This window comes from Indicator indicator, chromosome 13 (assembly GCF_027791375.1).
Source record: "Indicator indicator isolate 239-I01 chromosome 13, UM_Iind_1.1, whole genome shotgun sequence".
NCBI lineage: Eukaryota > Metazoa > Chordata > Aves > Piciformes > Indicatoridae > Indicator > Indicator indicator.
The window spans coordinates 17,893,527-17,912,535 of record NC_072022.1 but is presented as its reverse complement, the minus strand read 5'-3'; the positions used below and the strand labels follow the sequence as shown (position 1 = coordinate 17,912,535).

Below are 19,009 nucleotides of genomic sequence, written 5' to 3'. Positions count from 1 at the left end.
CCTACTTTCTGTTTATGGCACAAGGGGACTCAGCCCCAGCAGGGTTGTGATGGGACAGAAGGAACTCCTCCTTTTCTGCATCGTGAGAAAGGCAGCCCCAGGGCCACAGATAAAGCCTGCACAGACCAGAGAGGAAGCAGGTCCTGCTGGGTGACTGTTTGGTTGTCTGACCCCTGCATAATGCTGGTGATAGCAAAGCTACTCCCTGCAGAACAAGCTGAGAGTAACACTGACATCCCAACCCCCCCTTTGGGAAAATATTTCTCAGCCTTTTCTTAACAGAGGTTGTCCTCTGTTCTTCATTGCATTCCTCCTCTACATCTCTGGAGCAATGAAGGAGAAGAGGGTTTACATTGTTGAGTCACTCAGTCATCACCCTCTCTGCCCTTCTTCGGCCTTGCTAAGCTGAAGTGCCTATTTAGAGAAGATCCTGTCTTCCAGCTTCTCCCCCACACCAGTGACTCTGGACTTGTATCCTGAACAATTAGCATCACCAGCTAGCCCAGCACCTCCACACCTGTTTTCAAAGTGGTCTCACTGGATAAAAGCTGCCAAGCTGCTTTCATTTTCAGCTTATGCATTTGTTAAAGCATCACACCAAGGGTGACATTGGGTGACACTCACTCTTACCTTTCTGGGTTTGATGGTGTCTGGATCCACTGTGCCTTCCAAGAGGCCCTCGTAATAACTTGCATTCTCCAAGACGTCTTCATCATCCGGGTGGAAGAGGAGGTAGGACCTGGCACACTCCAGGGCTTTTACGTAGTCACCAACTGGGAGGCAACACAACAGTTGTCAAGGGGGGCAGAGAAGGGCACAGCCTCAGTGGTGGTGCTGGGAGCTTACGCAGGGCACGGCGGGGCAGAGCCTGGGAGGGGAGCCTGCAGAGAGGGAGGGCACAGTCTGAGCTCTCCATCGGCTGAAGGGTGAGCCCAGCCCTTGACAAGGCTCTTTTGATGCAGCTTTGTCTTAACTGCTCCATTTCACCATCAGGAAAACTGAGGCACCCAGAGACAACCTCTCTGTGGTCATAGACAGGTCAGGTGGTGTCCAGCTGGATGGGCAGGATGTGGATGTCATTTGGGAGCAAACTGCCACTCTTCTGTGTAGCATCTCTCAGGGCTCAAGGGGGTTTTACCCACTGCATTAAACTTTTAATTGGGCAGAGGAATAAAAAAGCCTTTGTCAGCACAAAATGCTGCTAACTCCTCCAGCTTTCTTCAAGCTTCAGGTTGGAGTAGCAGTTTTGACCCTCACATTCTGCTCTTTTCAGGAAAGAGCTCTTAGCACAAGCCTGAGATAGCAGAATTCTGCTTAGATTTTCTTTTATGTAACATAATAAAATACCATACAGGACCACATGACTGGCTGTATTTCATAGCACTGCCAGCTCTCTGATATTTTGCAGTGTTGTCAACTCCTGCAGCTTTACTGTGAATCTTAAAATACTTGGTAATGAGCAAAAATTGGCATCTCGAGGTAAGCTTGGGCTAACTTGTGTATCTGTTGTATATTAACTTGTAAAATCTACCAACTTCTTTCAGAACATGTGAAACACATAAATCTCCATAACTTTAATATCAAAAGGCAAACGAAAGGACCCTAAAAAAAATGCATTATTTATTTAAAGAAGAGTAATATTTAACCTGCAGGTCCAGCTTTCAAAACCTGACACTTTTACAAAAATGCTTAATCGTATTTCAGTCACCTGGACTTTTGAAAAGACAATTTCCAGTGCTCTTTGCTTCCTGACTCTTTCAGACCATGCTACTGCATCACTGAAGCACTGAGATCATGGGGGGGGAGGAAAAAAAAAAAAATCTTCATTGCCACAAGAAACAATTCAAACTTGTACAAAATGTAACACTAGTCAGCAAGAACTAGGAGGAACAGCAAAGCAGCCTTTACCTCTGTAATAGGCAAACTGCAGGTAGTCATAATGGAGGGGAAGGAAATTTTCAATGGGTGAGATACGGCCTGACCGTGTGGCAAGTTCTCGGACACAGTCGTGCTTGCAGGCCAGGACTTGCATGTAGTGATCTGCCAAGAAAAGAGAGAGAAGACAGTCTGAACTGAGGAGGATGATGGTGCTGAGACGAGGACAGAGAGAGGTTAAATCTCCTCAGCTGAAGGATGTGCAGCTCATGCTGCTGTGGTGCAGCAGATAGCTGGGCTCCTAAAGAAAGAGCTCAGGCTCCTTTGCTAATGGAGAGTTGCAGTCATATTTTTGCCCCTCTTGAGAAATGACTTTCTTCTTCTGTCAGCTGTAGAGGGAGCTTGAGCATCTCTTTTGTGTGCTGGGTTCCTGCTGCCTCTGCCTAGGAAAGCTGGATGGGTGCAGAGATGTGCAGGTGGCAGATATCTCTTCAATCCCAAGAGCCAAATCAAAGGTGAGAACACCCACAAAGCAAGCAGAGTTGTGAAGAAAGGGTGGTCACATGTGCTATCATCTTCACACTCCCTTCCTTCAGCTCATCTTTAATCCTCTCCTTTATGCAGCAAGAGAACTCTGGAGGGCACTGGAAGGTTTACGTAAGAGGAGTTGGTGCAAGCTTCTTCTCAAGCAAGACCAAGCAAGGCACCTGCACCACGAGTCTGAAAGGTCTAAGGGGCAAATATTGGCAGCAAAATCCCTGTGTTTGCTGGTCCTTAAAGATGTGGTATCTCCCAGGGAAATGCAAGCATGTGGTAAACATCTGCCATTAGCAAGGTTTCTTAATTGGTGGGAGTCCACAATATAGGCGTTGTATCAGCTGTACAGTTTTGAAGCCAGCACTGACATCTGTTTCCAGTTTGGAGCCTCTGCTGCAATGTACTTACAAATCTACTTCACTTGCTCTGTCTCTGTACACCATTAAAAACCTTAAGAAATAAACACAGGCTTGGAAAAAAAAACAAAAACCCAAACATGTGCTCAGCTACCAAAGCATTTCTCAGAGCTGCCAAAAAAACAGCCTGAGGAATTTGCAATGAAATCAAGTGGAAACTCAAAACAGCCCCTATTTGCTTGGAGCAGGTAGTCTGAGTAGTTACATGAATCACCATACACATCCTGGTTATCACATTAATGAGAGCAAGAAGGAAAAGGACATCAATAATTTTGTAGTAATTTAAGTCTATTTAAGTATCCTAGACCTGGAAAAATTCCTCACTGAGAAGCACAGCTTTTTCTTGGTACTGTCAAGATGCCCTTGGCAGGAATCAATTCATTGAAATGCATCTGTCTCTGGGGTAGAGAGGTGAGAGTGGTTCAACCCCATGCAGCAACACAGAAAATCAGCTTGGGATTAAAAAGATAAATGAGTTCTGAAGACATTTAAACTCTCTTTTCTTGGTGTATTCGTCTTGCCACTCACTGCTGAAACACCTGGGCCTGAGCACCCTGAACCCAGGGGTAAACTTAGTTCCCTATAGCAAAGCAATTGCATTCTGTATCTTATTTCCCACCATGTACCCTCATTTCCCTGTTTCTTTGGATGCCTGAATGGCTCTGGGATTTGGAGTTGTTATTCCCAGGCATATCTGGCTAAGCCAAATCATGGCACTTGCAGAGACCATCTGGCATGTTCTCACTCCCAAGTGATGTGTTGGGTTAAGGACCATCACTCCACAACCATGTTGCTGCACTCCACATGATCCAGCACAGAAACATCTCTGCTCACTGGGGCTGCACTTGACTTGCACAGCACAGTAACAATTTAAAACTGTTTGATGAGCAGCAGCTTTCCATGAGAAGCAAGATGGGCTTTCTTTGCCAGCAAAGGCTGGAGGGCTTGATACACCCTTGGCATCCTGGTCATGGCTCTAAAAGCAGGCACAATCAGCTGACAGTTACACTGGTACCAAGTCAGCCCTTACAACACTCCTCATAGGTTTTTGCACGGATAAATAAACCCAACAAAGGCAGCTTCCCATCAGTTATGTTGGTGGTTTCTCATCTTGGTTGTTTCAATTAGATTTCCTGTCTCGCCACAAAGAGAATTACACAAAACCGAAACATAATCTGCATCTGAGTGAAGGATTTTCCACACAAGAAGCAAAACTGCAGAGCTTGATGCAAGTCCAAGGCCATGAGCAGACAAATAACTCTTCTGTCACCAAACAAACCTTAATTTATTGCTCTTCTTTCCCTTTACAACTAATTAAATGTAATCTCATTTCTACTGAGAATGAACCATTTTAATCCCCTCTGGCTCAGAGCCATGCATGCAAATCTGAAGATTACATAGTAATGCTCAATCCTCCCCAGAGATTTCAGTTAAGATCATAATTTGATGGCCCTCTGCTAATGACAAATCCATCCTTTTGGACGAGGAGGAAATCTATGTTCTGAGCCTTTTTGGCAGCTTTCCTGACCACCTGGAGCATGACCAAGAGGACCCTGCTGCTCTTTTCATATGCACTGAAGCAAAGAGAACAATGTAAACAAGAGACCAGCAATATCTAGATTCCAGCGAGGTATGTGAGCCTATGTAGAGAGGGAAACTGAGGTAGCTTATGTTATAGCAGCTTTACTTCCAGCTCTTAAAAAATGCTCCACACATCTGGAAATGCAGTTCTTCTACTATAGCTACTATTCAGCCAAAGGCCCAAACTCAATAATTAAAACCATTGCAGGGCAAAGGGTGAGAACCCTAAATATGCAAAAAAAAAAAATCTCACCTGCGATAGCTTCATAGAGGCCACCCTTATACTCCAAGTACTCATGCTCCTCAAACCTCTGTGGTCCCTCACACATGAGCTGGCAGTCTGCATCCTCAGCGTAGTATCCTTTCAATGCACGTTCCAAGTAGTCAATGGCCAGCTTGTACTCCTCCTTGTCATAGTGCCTTACTCCAGCACTGTAGTCCTCCTGCAAAGTAGGTAGGTAGAAGACAAGACCATGAGTCAGCTGTGCTGCTCAGACCACAGCATCCTGCCCTTGCCACCTGCAGGTACTTCTCAAAAAACAGTGCAAGGGAGCAGGGACAGAAAGATCTCCCTGGGTGCCTACCAGATGTAAGCTGTTGTACCCAACTACATTCAAGCCATTAGTGGACTTTTGGACTACTGGGACCTTGTAGCCCTGCCTAAATGCTCTTCTGAACTCCTTCATACTTAGGAAATCCTCAGTGCCACTTCTGGATTATGTATTGTATGAAAAAATACTCCTTTTCTTTGCTTTTACCTTCACATCCAACAACTATGCTGAATGCCAACAAAAAAACCTGTTCCTGACTGAGGCAGAACTGTCTTAGAATTGCCCCTAATGAGTACCTCCATTAATTACATCAAACAACCACTCCTGCTTCCTTGAGTCTTGCAAAGTCAGTTAAGTTGGAGTTGGCCCCAGAATTTGTGTTGGACTTCTGCTTTGAGGAGGTGGAAAGAGCTGTCACTCTCCCACCTGTCACCCTGCACTCCTACCAGCACTGCCACTCATGTGCACCTACCCTGCCCAGGTGGGAGAACTCAGCTCAAGAGAAACACACATAAGCCTCATGTGTCCATCAGTGCCCATGGAGGCATCTGTCAAAGTTGCCTGCTGGTGCACGTTCACAGCTATGGGTGACTTCAGAATTCCCTGAAGTGAGCGACCAGGTTGGACATGAAACCATCAAACAGAGAGCAGAGAGAGCCTTGAAAAAGTAGGAGATGGCTGGCTTTAAAGGAGCGTGCTGCAAGGGAGAGTTTGCTCTATTGTAACATGGACCTCAGCAAGAATCTTCCCATTGCTTCTCTGGCCTTCTAAACCTCTTCTCTCCAAACCGCCTGATACTTAACCCAGGCACCTCTTCAGCCCAGACTCACCATGTGCTGCTTGGCTTCCCTGTCAATCAAGCTGACCTTCCCTGCTGTGGTCTTGTAATTCTCAATGTCCTGTTGTATTTCCATGTGCTCAGGGTTTGCCATGAAGAAGGTGTGAGCTGCATTTGCTGCCTCCTCTAGCTTGTTCAGCTGTAACAAGATGAGAAAGTGAGTTGGTGATGTAGGACACCGAATACAACAGTTTATGCTGCCCTCTCTGACACCTATACCTCTAACACCCTTTTGATACCATTGAACTAGGCAATGACTGGGGTAAGCAATGAAAACCTGAACACAGAGGCTAAAGGAAACAGATTAAATGAAAGGTAAGCCCAGTGCAAGAGAAATCAGAGGATCCAGAGTTCCCGGGAGCCAGACTTCTCTGTCTGCAGCATGGTCTGTTGCTGATGGGACCCGGTCTATTTTCCAGATGTACATCCTTTGATCCTCAGCTACTCCAACCCCCTGCACAGTCCCAGGTGGAGAGGTGGTCTCAGGAGGTATGAGAGAGAGGAGTGGAAAGCTATGTCCAACTCTTCTCCTTGATAGTGAAACTGGCATCAAACTCTGTACCACTGTGCTAGGCTTCTCCTGAGCTCAGGCTCAGGCACATCCAAAAGTGCAGCAAGCTGCTGAAAACAATTTTTGCATTAAAAAAGGGGAAAGGGAGAGAGAGATGACAGTGGCTGGAACCCAGCTTAAAGGCAAGGGAAGTGGAGAAGATGCAGAGCACAGCAGGACACATGCTGAGCCTCCTGGCACACAGCGAATCCTCCAGAGAAGCCTCCAGCACTTCCATCAGTGTTGTTTAGATTAGGACAAGTGCAAACACAGTCTGCAGAGCAAACAAGGGGGTAGTGCAAGTCAAACTGGTGGCAACTGGACACATCACAGCTGCTGGAAATCACTGCCTGAGTTTCTCAAGAATGCCTGAGTGCTTCTGACAGGGAGACACCAAATAGGAACAAACATCCAAATCTGCTAGGGGATTTATGAAATTGCTAGTTCTAGATCAGACTGGGCATGCTCACATGTTGGTCACCGGGGCATGAAGACATTTTGAAAGCAGGAAAAGCTCAGCCATCTCCATGGGGCCAGACCCATGCCAGGTGGGTGCTGTCCTAAACCCCTGCTGATGCTCTGCTGTTCCAGCACAGCCCAAATTGCTTGCACAGTTCTCAGAAAGGCCAGGGCAGAGCTGGCTCAAGAAGCATTCATGAATACCTCCAAATGAAAGATGAAAACTCTGGTGAGAAGGCATCTCAGCCTACTCCCCAGATCTGCCCTTTGAAAACCAAGGCACCACTGTGCTGCAGTGCCCACAGAAATGCACAAAATTTGCCTTGGGTGACTTCAGAAGTTTTCCAGGACCAGCTCTGTGCTGGCAGCATATGCAGGGAAGCCAGTTTTTACTGCAAAAACAAGATCTATTCCAGTCCTTCACTTGGAGTTTTTCTAAGGACATTACTCTCCAGAACAACCCCTTGGCTTCCCAGCAGGTGGCTAAGATGACTCAAAGAAATTTTTATCCAGGATAGCACAATAAAAACCCAAATCAGTGTATGATTTTTTTTTCTTTTCTTTTTTTTTTTTTCCTTTTTAAAGAAACATTCCTATTCAGAAATATACATCCCATTCCGAAAAAAAAAAAAAAAAAAGATTGTCTCAACATAATCTCAGCCTGGAAAAGCTGGACAGCATCTGACACAGGTTAAAGGACTGACCAGAGCATATCACAATTGTCATGCTGAATGTAGGTGGGACTGCTGCTGCAGTGGGTAAGTAGAGGTCAAGATGGGGCAAGAGGAGCTGCTGACCTGATCCAGAGGAATGCCATTAAGCCACTACTTGAGATATTGTAGAACTGCATTCTCCTACCCCACAGATTTCTGTTCACAGAGAGTATCTTGTCTGTGCAGGCTTAAAAGGGACCAAATGCATTGCAGCAAGGGAAATGGACCCTCAAGGGAAATGGACCCTCAAGACACAAGCTGCAATAGTCTGTGGTGGAAAGTTCTCTTTTCCTTTGGTTCTAGCTCACTTTCAGAAATCTGTCAAAAACTATCACAGATCCTAGGATGGCCTTAATTATTCCTTGATAAAATCCACCCCTGTGAGATAGAAAGACACCACAGACACCATAGAAAATCCTTTTCCCACCCTTGAATCAAGGCTCATCCTGTGTCTAATCCTACTGGCTCTCCACAGCAGAGATGACCTTTGGAGCTTGCTAAGTGCATTCAAAGTAGGGCATTTCAGCTCAACACTTTTCAATTTATCACGTCCCATATTTGCCTTAGAAACATTCAAGTTACACAAGAGAGACAACAGCTGCTCACGTTTGGGGAGTTTTTAAGTGTATATGAAAGCAAATTCCTAACTGGTAAGACATGGTCAGAGTCTAGTACTGACATTAATTATGAAGCACTCTGGGAAAACTTTTGCCAAAACACTCTGACTTCAAGAGGAGCAGGATATTTTGGTGTTTAAAGGTCTGGGCTGGGACTCAGGACACCTGGACTCAGTTTCTGGCCCTGTCATGTGCAGCCACTGGAAAAAAAACTATTTTGTTTTCTTTGTGCCTGATTTTCCATTGTTTTAAATGAATAACAATAGAAAATAATAGCATTTCTCCCACAGGGTAATAATTTTGTTTATCTAGATGGCAAGCAGCTTGGGGACCATAAGCATATGCAAGCATGGAACACAAAGGAATTTTGATTTTTATACAACCATCGCAAGGCAAAAATTACATCTGTAGGATCACAACCTTAGTAGACATTCTAAGGTCTGCTTGTTCACTCCATTGGAACGAGATTGCTGGACTATCAACCAAACCCTGTGTGTTTCAGCCAGAAAGGACACATGAAACCAGAACACCAGCACTGAGAGAGCTCTGGGAACACCCTGTTCGTTTTGATCTTACCATACCAAGAGCTAGGGCCAAGAAGGAGAAAACACAACACTGAAGTGCTTCTGGGTTTGGATGCTGAAAAGTACTTTTTTAGCTCATTCAAATGTTAGGAGTGTTGCATTTCAAAGAAAAAAAAAGGAAAAAAGGAAAATTGTTTCAAGAATCAAAACCTCAGATCAAAGAACCTTAGCAAATTGCTAATGCTTGGTTTCACTCCCATCTAGCACAGTGATGGCCTGGACTTACTGGGACTGTAACTTCCAACCTGAAGCAGTGGCTTGGATTAGGAAGGTTGTTTTAACCAGAACATTAGACAGGACTAAACACAAGCTGGAGAAAGAACCTTGAATGAAGAGCATCACTACACAGTGAGGGCACATTGGGCATAATGAGCCTGGTTCTGGGCTACCCAATTCGAGAGGGATAAGAAACTACTGAAGAGACTCCAACAGAGGGTGATGGAGATGATCAGGGGACTGGAGCATCTCTTTGATGAGGAAAGGCTGAGAGACCTGAGACTCTTTAGCCTGGAAAAGAGGAGACTGAGTGGGGATCTTGTAAATGTGTATCAATAGCTAAAAGGATGGAGGTTATCAGAATGGGGCTGGGCTCTTTTCAGTGGTACCCAGTGATAGGACAAGGGGTACAAACTAGAACACAGAACATTTCACTTGAACCTAAGGACAAACTTCTTTACTTTGAGAATGATGGAGCACTAGAACAGGTTGCAGAGAGAGGTTTTCAAGTCTCCTTCTCTGCAGACTTTCAAAACCTGCCTGGATGCATTTCTGTGCAACCTGATCTAGGTGTACCTGCATTAGCAATGGGGCTGGAGAAGATGATCTCCAGAGATCCCTTCCAACCCCTACCATTCTGTGATTCTGTGTGATGCCAATTCTCCTTGGCAACCATTATGAAAATCCTTTATGGAGCTTCACGAGCTTCATGATGAAACACATAATAAAATGTTAACAGTCCCTTAACAGTTAACTGTCACTCTGCTATCTGTCAAGCTATGTACCAGCCACTAAATTCCAGGCTGAGCAATGTAATTTGTACCTGTAATGCTATGGTCACCTGCCTGCCATGCTTAAGAAATAAACTTTCTGGCTGAAACATGTATAACTTGCTGTTTGATTTTATCATCACTTCAGCTGCCACATCCCTCAAAGAGGAATACAGAAGCTTCACCTCCTTGGTAATGCCCACCCAAAACCAGCTCAGACTGGCTCAGCTCCATGTGCAAGCATGTGCTCTGAATTCACACCTGCCCTCACTATTTGCAGATAAATGAATTCTGACCAAAGCCCCTCTCATGCCAGATGCTCAGCAAGCTTCCATAAACTCCTAGTCTCTTCCCTAGGTGATATGTTACACAGCAGCTCCATAGGTTTAGCTACAATGACCTTAAATTTGCAGTCCTCTGGTGCTTGGCAGTGGAGATAATAAAGTGGAGGAGGCATCATGCCAGGCCTGTGATCAGCCTTGCACAGCTTTACAGTCTGCTCATGCAGCTGGGGCATTGTGAGCAATGCCAGCACCACTGTGCTTATGCTGAACACTGACACAGTGCTGTTTATGGGAGGAAGAAGCTGCAGCCAGAACATCTACCTGTACTCTGGTGCTCCCAGCTCATGCTGAAGCTTTCACAGCAAAAACAAGGACAAAAGAGGTGCAAAAACTTCAAACTAGAGAAGAACAGATTTAGATTGGATATCAGGAAAAAATTCTTTACCATGAGGGTAGTGGAACACTGGAACAGGTTGCCCAGGGAGGTGGTTTGAGCCCCATCCCTGGAGATATTCAAAATGAGGCTCAACAGGGCTCTGGGCAACCTGATCTAGTTGAGGATATCCCTCCTGACTGCAGAGGGGGTCAGACTAGACGACCTTTGGAGTCCCATTCCATTCTATGATTTTATGAAATCTCAGAGGATTTTACAGAGAATGTGGCCAAAGCAATACTGATTCTGACTGCCTGAGACAAGGGGGTCACAAGGCACGATCTGATGAAGACCTCAGACTATTTGTCACAAGTTTCCATTTCACTGAACATATTACCAGACACTGGAAACTCTCATGCATTCTGTGTGAGTGTCGTAATTCAAGCTGTTTCTATATTAAGGCATAGTCTGAACTAAAACTTCTTTTTGGGGGTGGGGAAAAGAAGTAAGCCTTATAGACTGGAAGAAGTGTCAGATCCCTCACAACCCCAGTGTTTCTTACCATGGCAAGACTGGACCTACCTGCACACAACCTCAGTTAATTCCTGAGTACATGAGCTTGGTGTGGAGCTTGTGAGAAAAAAACTACAACCATTCAGCTGACCTAGAAACCAAAGTCTCAGACTTCCCAGACAGCTCCTGGGTTTTTTGAGCAGATCTTGCCTTGGTTTGGTTTTTTTTGTTGTTTTTTTTTTAATCTTTTCCATAGTTCCACTGCTGCTGTGTTGTATCAAAGGCTTAGTGCACTGGGCTCTGCAGAGGAGGGAGGCTCTGCAGCCTGTAAGCACAGATAACAAGAGAAATAAAAGGTTCAGTGTCATGAAGGATTAATCTTGTTGTGTCCATGCAGAGCTTACTGCCTGGGCAAGCAGAAGCAAGTAGCAGTGAGGTGGCTATAAACAGCATGTGACCGTGTCTCAACTATTTTATTACTGCAAAGAGAGAAGGAAGAAATCCTACTGAGAAGTCAATCAGGAAATTTTCCCTCTGTTGATGGGATTGTACATTCTTAGCACGATGCTTTAGCTGTCTGCAAGCCACAGGGACACCCTAGAAATGCTAAATTGGAGAGCAAGGTAAGCATATGGCAGAAAAGGGCCTTAGCAGGAATAGGGACCAAGTGACAAAACCATGAAGCAGCCTTTGAGTGCATTAACACACCATCCCCTGCTCTGCAAGAAGTTTTCCAGCTTCTCATCTTCCAATTCAAGATGAGGAAGGGATGGTCCCTGTCCTTGCTACTACTGTGACAGGGGACAGTAGTGGTGCCCTCTTGGAGGCTCCACCTGCATCTTTTCAGAAGTCTTCTCCGTTTTCAAAACACAGACAACCTACACTGTGCTTTGGACCACTCCTCTCAGCCCACTTCAATGTGCCTTCCAGTGTGCTGCTGCTCACCACTCACTCTGGTAGATTCAAATCTAAACCAGAACAAATTTGGAGAACTGGCATGGGGAAAACTTCTCATGAGAAATGAAACTTAGGAAGCTTTTTGTTATTCAAACAAGCCATTTTTCATTACACAAACATATGTGGATCGGCAGGCACCCGGTCAACAGAGGTGACCAGACATTGAATTAGTCTCCAGCAAGTGGCAGAGGCTTGGAAATTTAAAACCAAACTGAGCAAACCACTTCAGTATTCTTCATGGAACAAATTCTGTCAATCAACCAAGGCAGAAATGAGGTTACCTAACAAATCCCTCATGTGAGCCATGCTGGCAGCATTTTACACATGTATGCACTGAGCAGACGGATGCATCCCCCACCTGAAAAGGACATTTTGCATTGAGAAAGCAAATTACACTGAGAAACTTCCTCCCTTCCCTCTCTGACATGCTGCTTTGTTCCCAGGCAGGTAAGAATGAAGATTTTTTCACACATTTCTGGCCAGGCATTGTGTGCCTCAGTGCACATGTGGTGTAACAGACACTGGAAAAAGAGCAGGGCAGTGCTCACACCAAGTGACTTGCAAAACCATTTCCCACCAGGAAGGACTCTTCCCACATAAATCTCGAACACATTGAGGCATTGCAGGATTCATCCACAGAGCAAGCAGTGGGAAATGTGTTTGTGCTTACTGAACCTTCGATCTGACAGATGGTGAAAAACAATGTCTTGGGTAAACATTCAGTTCTGTCTAACATAGTCTTTCACATACATTTTTTTAGCTGTCATCAGAGTACTTGCAATGAGGAAAAAAATTCAGGAATATACAGTGTAGGCTCTCCTAAAAACAAACCAACCAACCAACCAACACAAAACCCAAACCCCTAACCAACCCACCAAAAAAAACCCACAAAAAAAAAAAAAAAACAAACAAACAAAAAAAAAACAAACCCACAACCCAAAACACCAACTAACTAACCCCTACAACTGGGTTTATAAAGCTTGTGCATGAAATCCCTTGTAGATAGGATTCTTCCCTCCATGCCAGTAGATAACAGCTGAGATCACAGCCAGGAGCTGGCAGTTCATGGACTTGAGCACACTGCTCTAGAAAAGAAGTCACTTTTATCAGCCGATAGCTGGCCAGTCATCCCCTTCCCTCCAAGTGCAAACATAAAACCACACTGCCAACATACAATGGCCACACCAGTCAGTGCTGCAGAACACCCTAGACCATGAGCTCTGAGCAGCACCTTTAGAACCTGCATCTGGCTAGAAATGTGTTTTTTTTTTTTTCCCCCTCTATTTTTAAGGATGCTAGCATAATTTGAACGCTAAGTAAGAGCTTTGCTTAAAATTTTCACTTGAAAAGGTGGGATGTATTCAGCCCTCAGGAATCTGTGCAGATGATTACCCAGGAGGTTCCTACAAGCCAGTGTTTTCCTTAGTCAGGTAATTAGAGATGAGCCAGTGACCCCAGGAGGTGAGTAGCATGGGAGAAAATACATGTATAGACCCATGGCAAGAAGCAGTGCTAGATACTGAAAGATGGGGTGATATAAAGCCAGCCAGGCTTTCCAGAGCAATGGTTATCTCATGCCTGGCCTTCCTGCTGCTGTTACAGCATCCCTGTGGCAGCCCTAGTCACTGCACATCTGGGAAAGAATCAAAGATTAGCCCATGCATTTTAAGCTAATGAGATTGAGCTGCTGGGAACAGTATGTGATTATCCCCTCCTCACAGACCACCAGCAAGAGTCCTGTTGGCCATAGTTTGTTAGACAAATAAAATGCTTTCATCTGATACATTGACCAAAACCAGACAGAGAGGCAAATGGTCCCCTGCAAAGAGTCTCAGAAATATTTAGGAAGAGAGAGGTGAATCTTGCTAAACGTGCTTGCAAGGAGTGAGGGAGCCCTTTGCCTATGAATGGAGAAAGGTCAAGGCTAAAACGTTTCAATCTGATTAAGGCTAAAACTGATAGCATGCTTTTAGGGGAAAACCAGAACAAAACAAACTTGGCAGGCAGTTAAAAGGGCTGTGGGGTGCATCACGTAAGCGTGAGTCACCAGAGGAAGCAGACAGGGCACTCTCTCCAGCAGCAGAGATGTCACAGAAATATGACAATATTCTACATTTCCACAAAGCCTTCCAGCCTTAGTAACCTGAAGGCATCTGATTTGGGCCAGAAACAAAGCAAACTCATCTGTGATGAAAGAAGTGAAGGCAAAGTGATGACACAGAGATGGAATGAGGAATGCCTTGTGAGAAGGTCACTGCACAGGGCTTTTACAGACAGTCTTGTGGTGTCTAAGATCCCAACACAACCCAGCCAGGAGCACAGACACAAACTTAGTGGTGTTTATTTTAAGGAGAATGAAAGCCAAGCTCTCATAGATAGAGAAGCTGAAGCACTCAAAAGACTTCTCATCAGTAAAGGAGTCATTAAAACAACAGCAACATACGACCTCCTCTCCCAATGACAGGAGAGGAGTTACATTCTTGTGACCAAATAACAATCCTACACAAGTTGGGGTGAATAACCTGGGGGCTGTGCATAACAGGCTGATGCCATCCATGTGCCTACAAGAATGCTAAGCAGCTTATTCTGGCAAATTGCAGGACATCAGTAGTACTGCCTAGAAAGGATTGATGCCATTTCTCCAGTGTGTTTGCAAGAACACAGCAATACAAGTTGGAGATTGAATCCAAAAATCAGAAGAGCTGTCATATATCCTTTGTTTTCCAGATTCTACATTTTTCCTGGTTTCATGTATCTGTCCAAGACCCATAAGGCAGCAGCTTTACAGTCTAGATGTGAATTTTCTCTAGCAAACTGCCTTTCTAAATGTTGCAACTAGGCAAGGAGCACTGGTTGATAACATCAGGCACTGGAGCAGATTCCTTCCTAACCAAGCTGTCTCCACATTGGGATCTCTATAGAAATAATGACTAACACACTTGGAAAAAAAAAAATCCAAGACATAGAAAAATTCTTACAGCAGGAACTCTCCTCCCTTCCCAGGGTTTAGCAATGGCTCAGCACCTTTTAAAAGAGTCAGACATGATGAGCTGTTGAACGCCCTTTGGGAGCCAAAGTTTCCTGTGAAAATTCGTATCCCTGTCTGCTGTTACTCAACATCATCCGAACAGCTACGTGTGCCCCAAGAAAACCCCTTTCTGAGGGGACAGCGTGGACTGCTCATGACCATCCTGGAGCCAGGAAGCCACACTTACCTGCTGTAAGTGATGTAAATAAGATGTAAATAAATATTTCTGATGTAAATAAGAGTTTTGTCAAATGGCTTATGCAAGCTCCATCCCAAGCTTGAAGACTGCCTCTCCCTACCTTTCCCTTGAGCAACAGAAAGGTCACCACCTCCTGAAAAAGTTACTGACTGAGTCTGACAGGGATTAGGGTCAGTTTATTTTATTAATACCAGAGCGTTTGCTTGAAAAGCAGCGTGCATAGCCTTGAGGGTGGGCTGTGACCAGGACTGTGCTGTCTGAGAATGAGGTTATCTCCCTCTGCCCCAAGCCATGATGGAACAGCAAACAGAGAAGCAAAAAGACCAGAAATCCCAAGGAGAAAACAGACTCATAGCATTGCCCTCCACCTGAAACTCTTGACATTCCTGGAGGAAAATGTTTTAATCATGGTGTTTTTTTCCAGACACAATGTTTCTGGAATACCTTTTCAGGGGCTCAGATTACAAACAAATGTATCACAACTCACAACTGCTGAATGCTTGGAAACCATCATTAGTGGCTATGAACATTACAGCACTGAGGACCTGATTAAATAAATAATCAGATTTATTAACCATTCCAATTTAACAAGCATTAAGAAAAGACTAAATAAGATCTACCAATCAGTGGTGAGCTCTGCTCACCATGAGGGAAAAGTAACAGATTCCAAGTGGAAACAAACTGAGTTATGCCTTAAGTGACTTTGGAGAAAACTGTCATCTTTGAAAAGAAACTTCTGTGCTGATCTGATAAATTCACCACTATTGGGCCAGCATCAAGGCACTGCAAAGCACTGGAAGCAAAGCTTGCAGAAAAGGGGAGACAGTGTAAGGAGGGAAGACAAAGGATATCCATAATTCTGTAATATAATCTCAGTTGGTCTGAAAACCAAAGGAAAGGTCTTGCAAGGGACAGTAACAGTAAGGGCTGCCTAGCTAGTTCAGGCCAAAGGCTCACAGATCCCAGGAACCTTCCCCCAGCAGTAAATACTTGTGGGCAGAACATAAGGACATCACAGGTACACAGTGACCCTCACACACAGGGTTATCATCAGCAAAAGCAGCATCTTGCAGGTGTCTTGAGTAAGAATTTGCCTCTGGACCACTGTGCTTAAAAGCCATTGATGGACTTGTCCACTGGAGAGCTGTGTAATCAGTTCTGCAACATATTTACACAAGCTGCAATAAGGAGGGGATTTGGGAAATTTTAAGACATCAGTACATTCTTTTCACCAGAGTAGATGTGTGGCTAGGAAAGACCTACCACTGGGCCTCATGAGAGCTTTCAGAAGACATGGAGGTTGCTACAAAATGCACCTGCATAGGTTTACATGCCTGGAAGGCAAGACCCATTGCAGCAGCACTACAAATTCCTCAGGTTCCTCCAAAGTTCATTACACGAAAACTCAAGCCCATCTGAGTAGAATAGGGATGGGGTTTCCCATAAAAATGGAAGCTCTGAAATGAAGGCAGACAAAACAGGGTTGGGAAGGGAGCTTTCAATCACTCTCTTATCCAGGACATTAAGAGTGCATTAGGCCTCGAGTGTGCTCTCTTGGTAGGCAGGATGAGTATGCTGACATGAGATGGATTTGTGTTGATTTCACAGTGCAGCCACTGCCAGATGTGTTCTCAGCAAACACTGACACTGCAAACGCTGGAGGAGAAGTCTCCTTTCCTAAGAGCTTCTGATTGCTGCAGCTGAAGATGACACATGGAAAGAAAGCATGCTGAAGAATCCACCTTCATGCAATTTCACCTATGTTTTATGCAGCACTACAGAAGAAATGTGTGTTTCATCTGGGGAGGACGTAATTCTACTCTTGAAAATGTCACTCCTGCCCTACTCCAGCTCCTCAAGTTTTGATGAGCACTGCTACCAATTTGAGAGAAGAATTGCTGGCTTTGAGAGTAGAGTAACACCAGCCTCCCACAGGCCAGGGACATGCTATGGAGAAGTGTACACTGCTACTCAGGCTCTTGGTGCAGCTCTAGCATCTCCTGTGGAGTCACACCAGTGTGAATGTGGCTCATGCTTTAGCAAGTGAGGCCATGTAACACTTGGACAATTGCCTCCATACATGGCACACACCACGAGTCTCAGCCGGAGGTGATGCTTCTGAAATGAAAACACCTTGCATGCTTTCCCCAACCACAGCTTGGTAATCATTACTAAACACTTATCAACCAACTGGCCTTCATTTCCTGAGAGCCTGGACCTAATTACACCAGCAAACACTCTGCTTTTATTTCAAGACACTGAGAAACATGGGTTCCTGGGCCCTCCTCCTACAAAGTCAAACTTTGCTGAGATTAGTAGAGCAGGTAAGGGAGAGGAAAAAAATGCAAGCAAACCCCAAAAGGCAAACTGCAGTGATTCTTCAGAGATAGCCTGGCTTCACACTGCATCATTAACAATAACAGTGAAATGTCACAGCTATTTCATCTCTCCTTCCTCTTTTATTAATCTTAGCTGAGCCCTGTGAGGCCCCTGCAAAGAGGGATCATTTTCCCCAGCCTGCAGGTCAGGAGTCTGATGTCTCATGGCAAATCAGAACCAGATCTCAGGGTCACCAGCTCCTAATGCCATTCCTCAAAGGAGTGAAACAAGCCCTCTCAGCTCCGTTTCCTTATCAGGGAATTTGATCCAGTGGTGGGATGAAGGGGCCTTTGCCATGTGTGCTGCACAGACCAGCACTTTCAAATCCCTCCTTTGTACTGTGGGGCTGGCTGGGATCTTGAGTTACGATCACCCACTTGTAATAGAGCTCAAAGTATCACCATCAAATCAAACTGGTGGTTAATTAGAGTATCAAAAAGTCCCCTATAAATGCACATTAATGGGAGATGCAATGCCAGCAGCACCAAAACAAAGAACTGCTGCTGTAGCAGTACTGGTTTTACCCTGTGGAATGCCCAGGAGCTGCTGTCCATCACAGCAAGCATCCAAGCAGCACCTGTGGGTGCTGCATCCAATGGGAGCAACCTACAACAAACCTGCTTTGGGAAGACTTGTGCTAAGGGCTTGTGTTTCCTCTGACTGAGGTTTCCAGGCACTGTCACTAATCCTATCATTCTATCTGGGAGGGAGCATACAGAAAGCTATAGGCCCTCCCAGTGCTGCAGTTTTCCCTCCACAAGAGGTAGTGGAATGGCATGGGTGGGATAGGTTAGCTGCCAGTTTTGTCAGGGCACATATGGCCAAAGGTGTGACTCAGGTAGAAGTGGGCACATGTGTGTCCTTGAGAGCCCTCTACAAAGGGCTGATCAGCAGCACATCCCCCATTCTGGGTTGCTCACCTACAAGTATGTACACCTTCACCTTTTTCTTCCCTCCAGCCAAAAGCTGGAATTGATACTTATCACCCTGGGCAAGAGCAGTCCATGGACTGGACCCCTAGGGATTGATACAATCCAGAAGGGAGACCAGAGCCAGCACTTCCCATTGATTGCTGCAGTATTGGTGACCAAGCACCAAACAGTCTCAGCGAAACAGAGCTGAGGTTTTTAGTACCAGCATCCTTTCTGGCCTCTCTCACAAACATGTTGCCAGTGACATAGCTGATTTATAACCCATGAGGCTTGGTGATTGCAAGCCTGTGCCTGTATTTCCTTGGCATGCCAGCCTGGACTTTCCCTGCAGATCCAGCACACCAGGGAAGTGCTGCAGGGTCAGGGTGCTTTGGCAAAGCACCTTTTATCCTTGATATGCATTAAATCCTGACCCTGCAGCTCTACCATGCTGAAGTTCTGTGGCCCTTCAGTAATACAGGTCTTCCCATTTCAGGCTGGCAGACAGCATTTTTGGGAGTGCAGTGCTTTGCAGTGGGGCAAGAGCTCAGTCCTTGGGCAGCAATGCTGCCAAGCCCTGACAGCATGTGCCACACGGGCTGCTGCTCAGGCATAAGGACATCTGCAACAGCTGCTTGCAGGACAGGACTTCATAAAG

General features: G+C 45.2%; 1 protein-coding gene across 1 annotated transcript in view; it reads right to left on the bottom strand.

Annotated features, from left to right (window-relative positions):
- The window catches only part of P3H2 (prolyl 3-hydroxylase 2), a 66,464-nt gene that overhangs the window by 7,271 nt on the left and 40,184 nt on the right, over window positions 1-19,009 (bottom strand). Inside the window, exons 2-5 of the mRNA XM_054386014.1 lie at window positions 5,791-5,937; window positions 4,663-4,852; window positions 1,909-2,040; window positions 631-773 (exon numbers count right to left, since the gene is read on the bottom strand). Of these exons, the coding sequence (XP_054241989.1) occupies window positions 631-773; window positions 1,909-2,040; window positions 4,663-4,852; window positions 5,791-5,937 (612 nt within the window). The remainder of the gene's footprint in view (window positions 1-630; window positions 774-1,908; window positions 2,041-4,662; window positions 4,853-5,790; window positions 5,938-19,009) is intronic.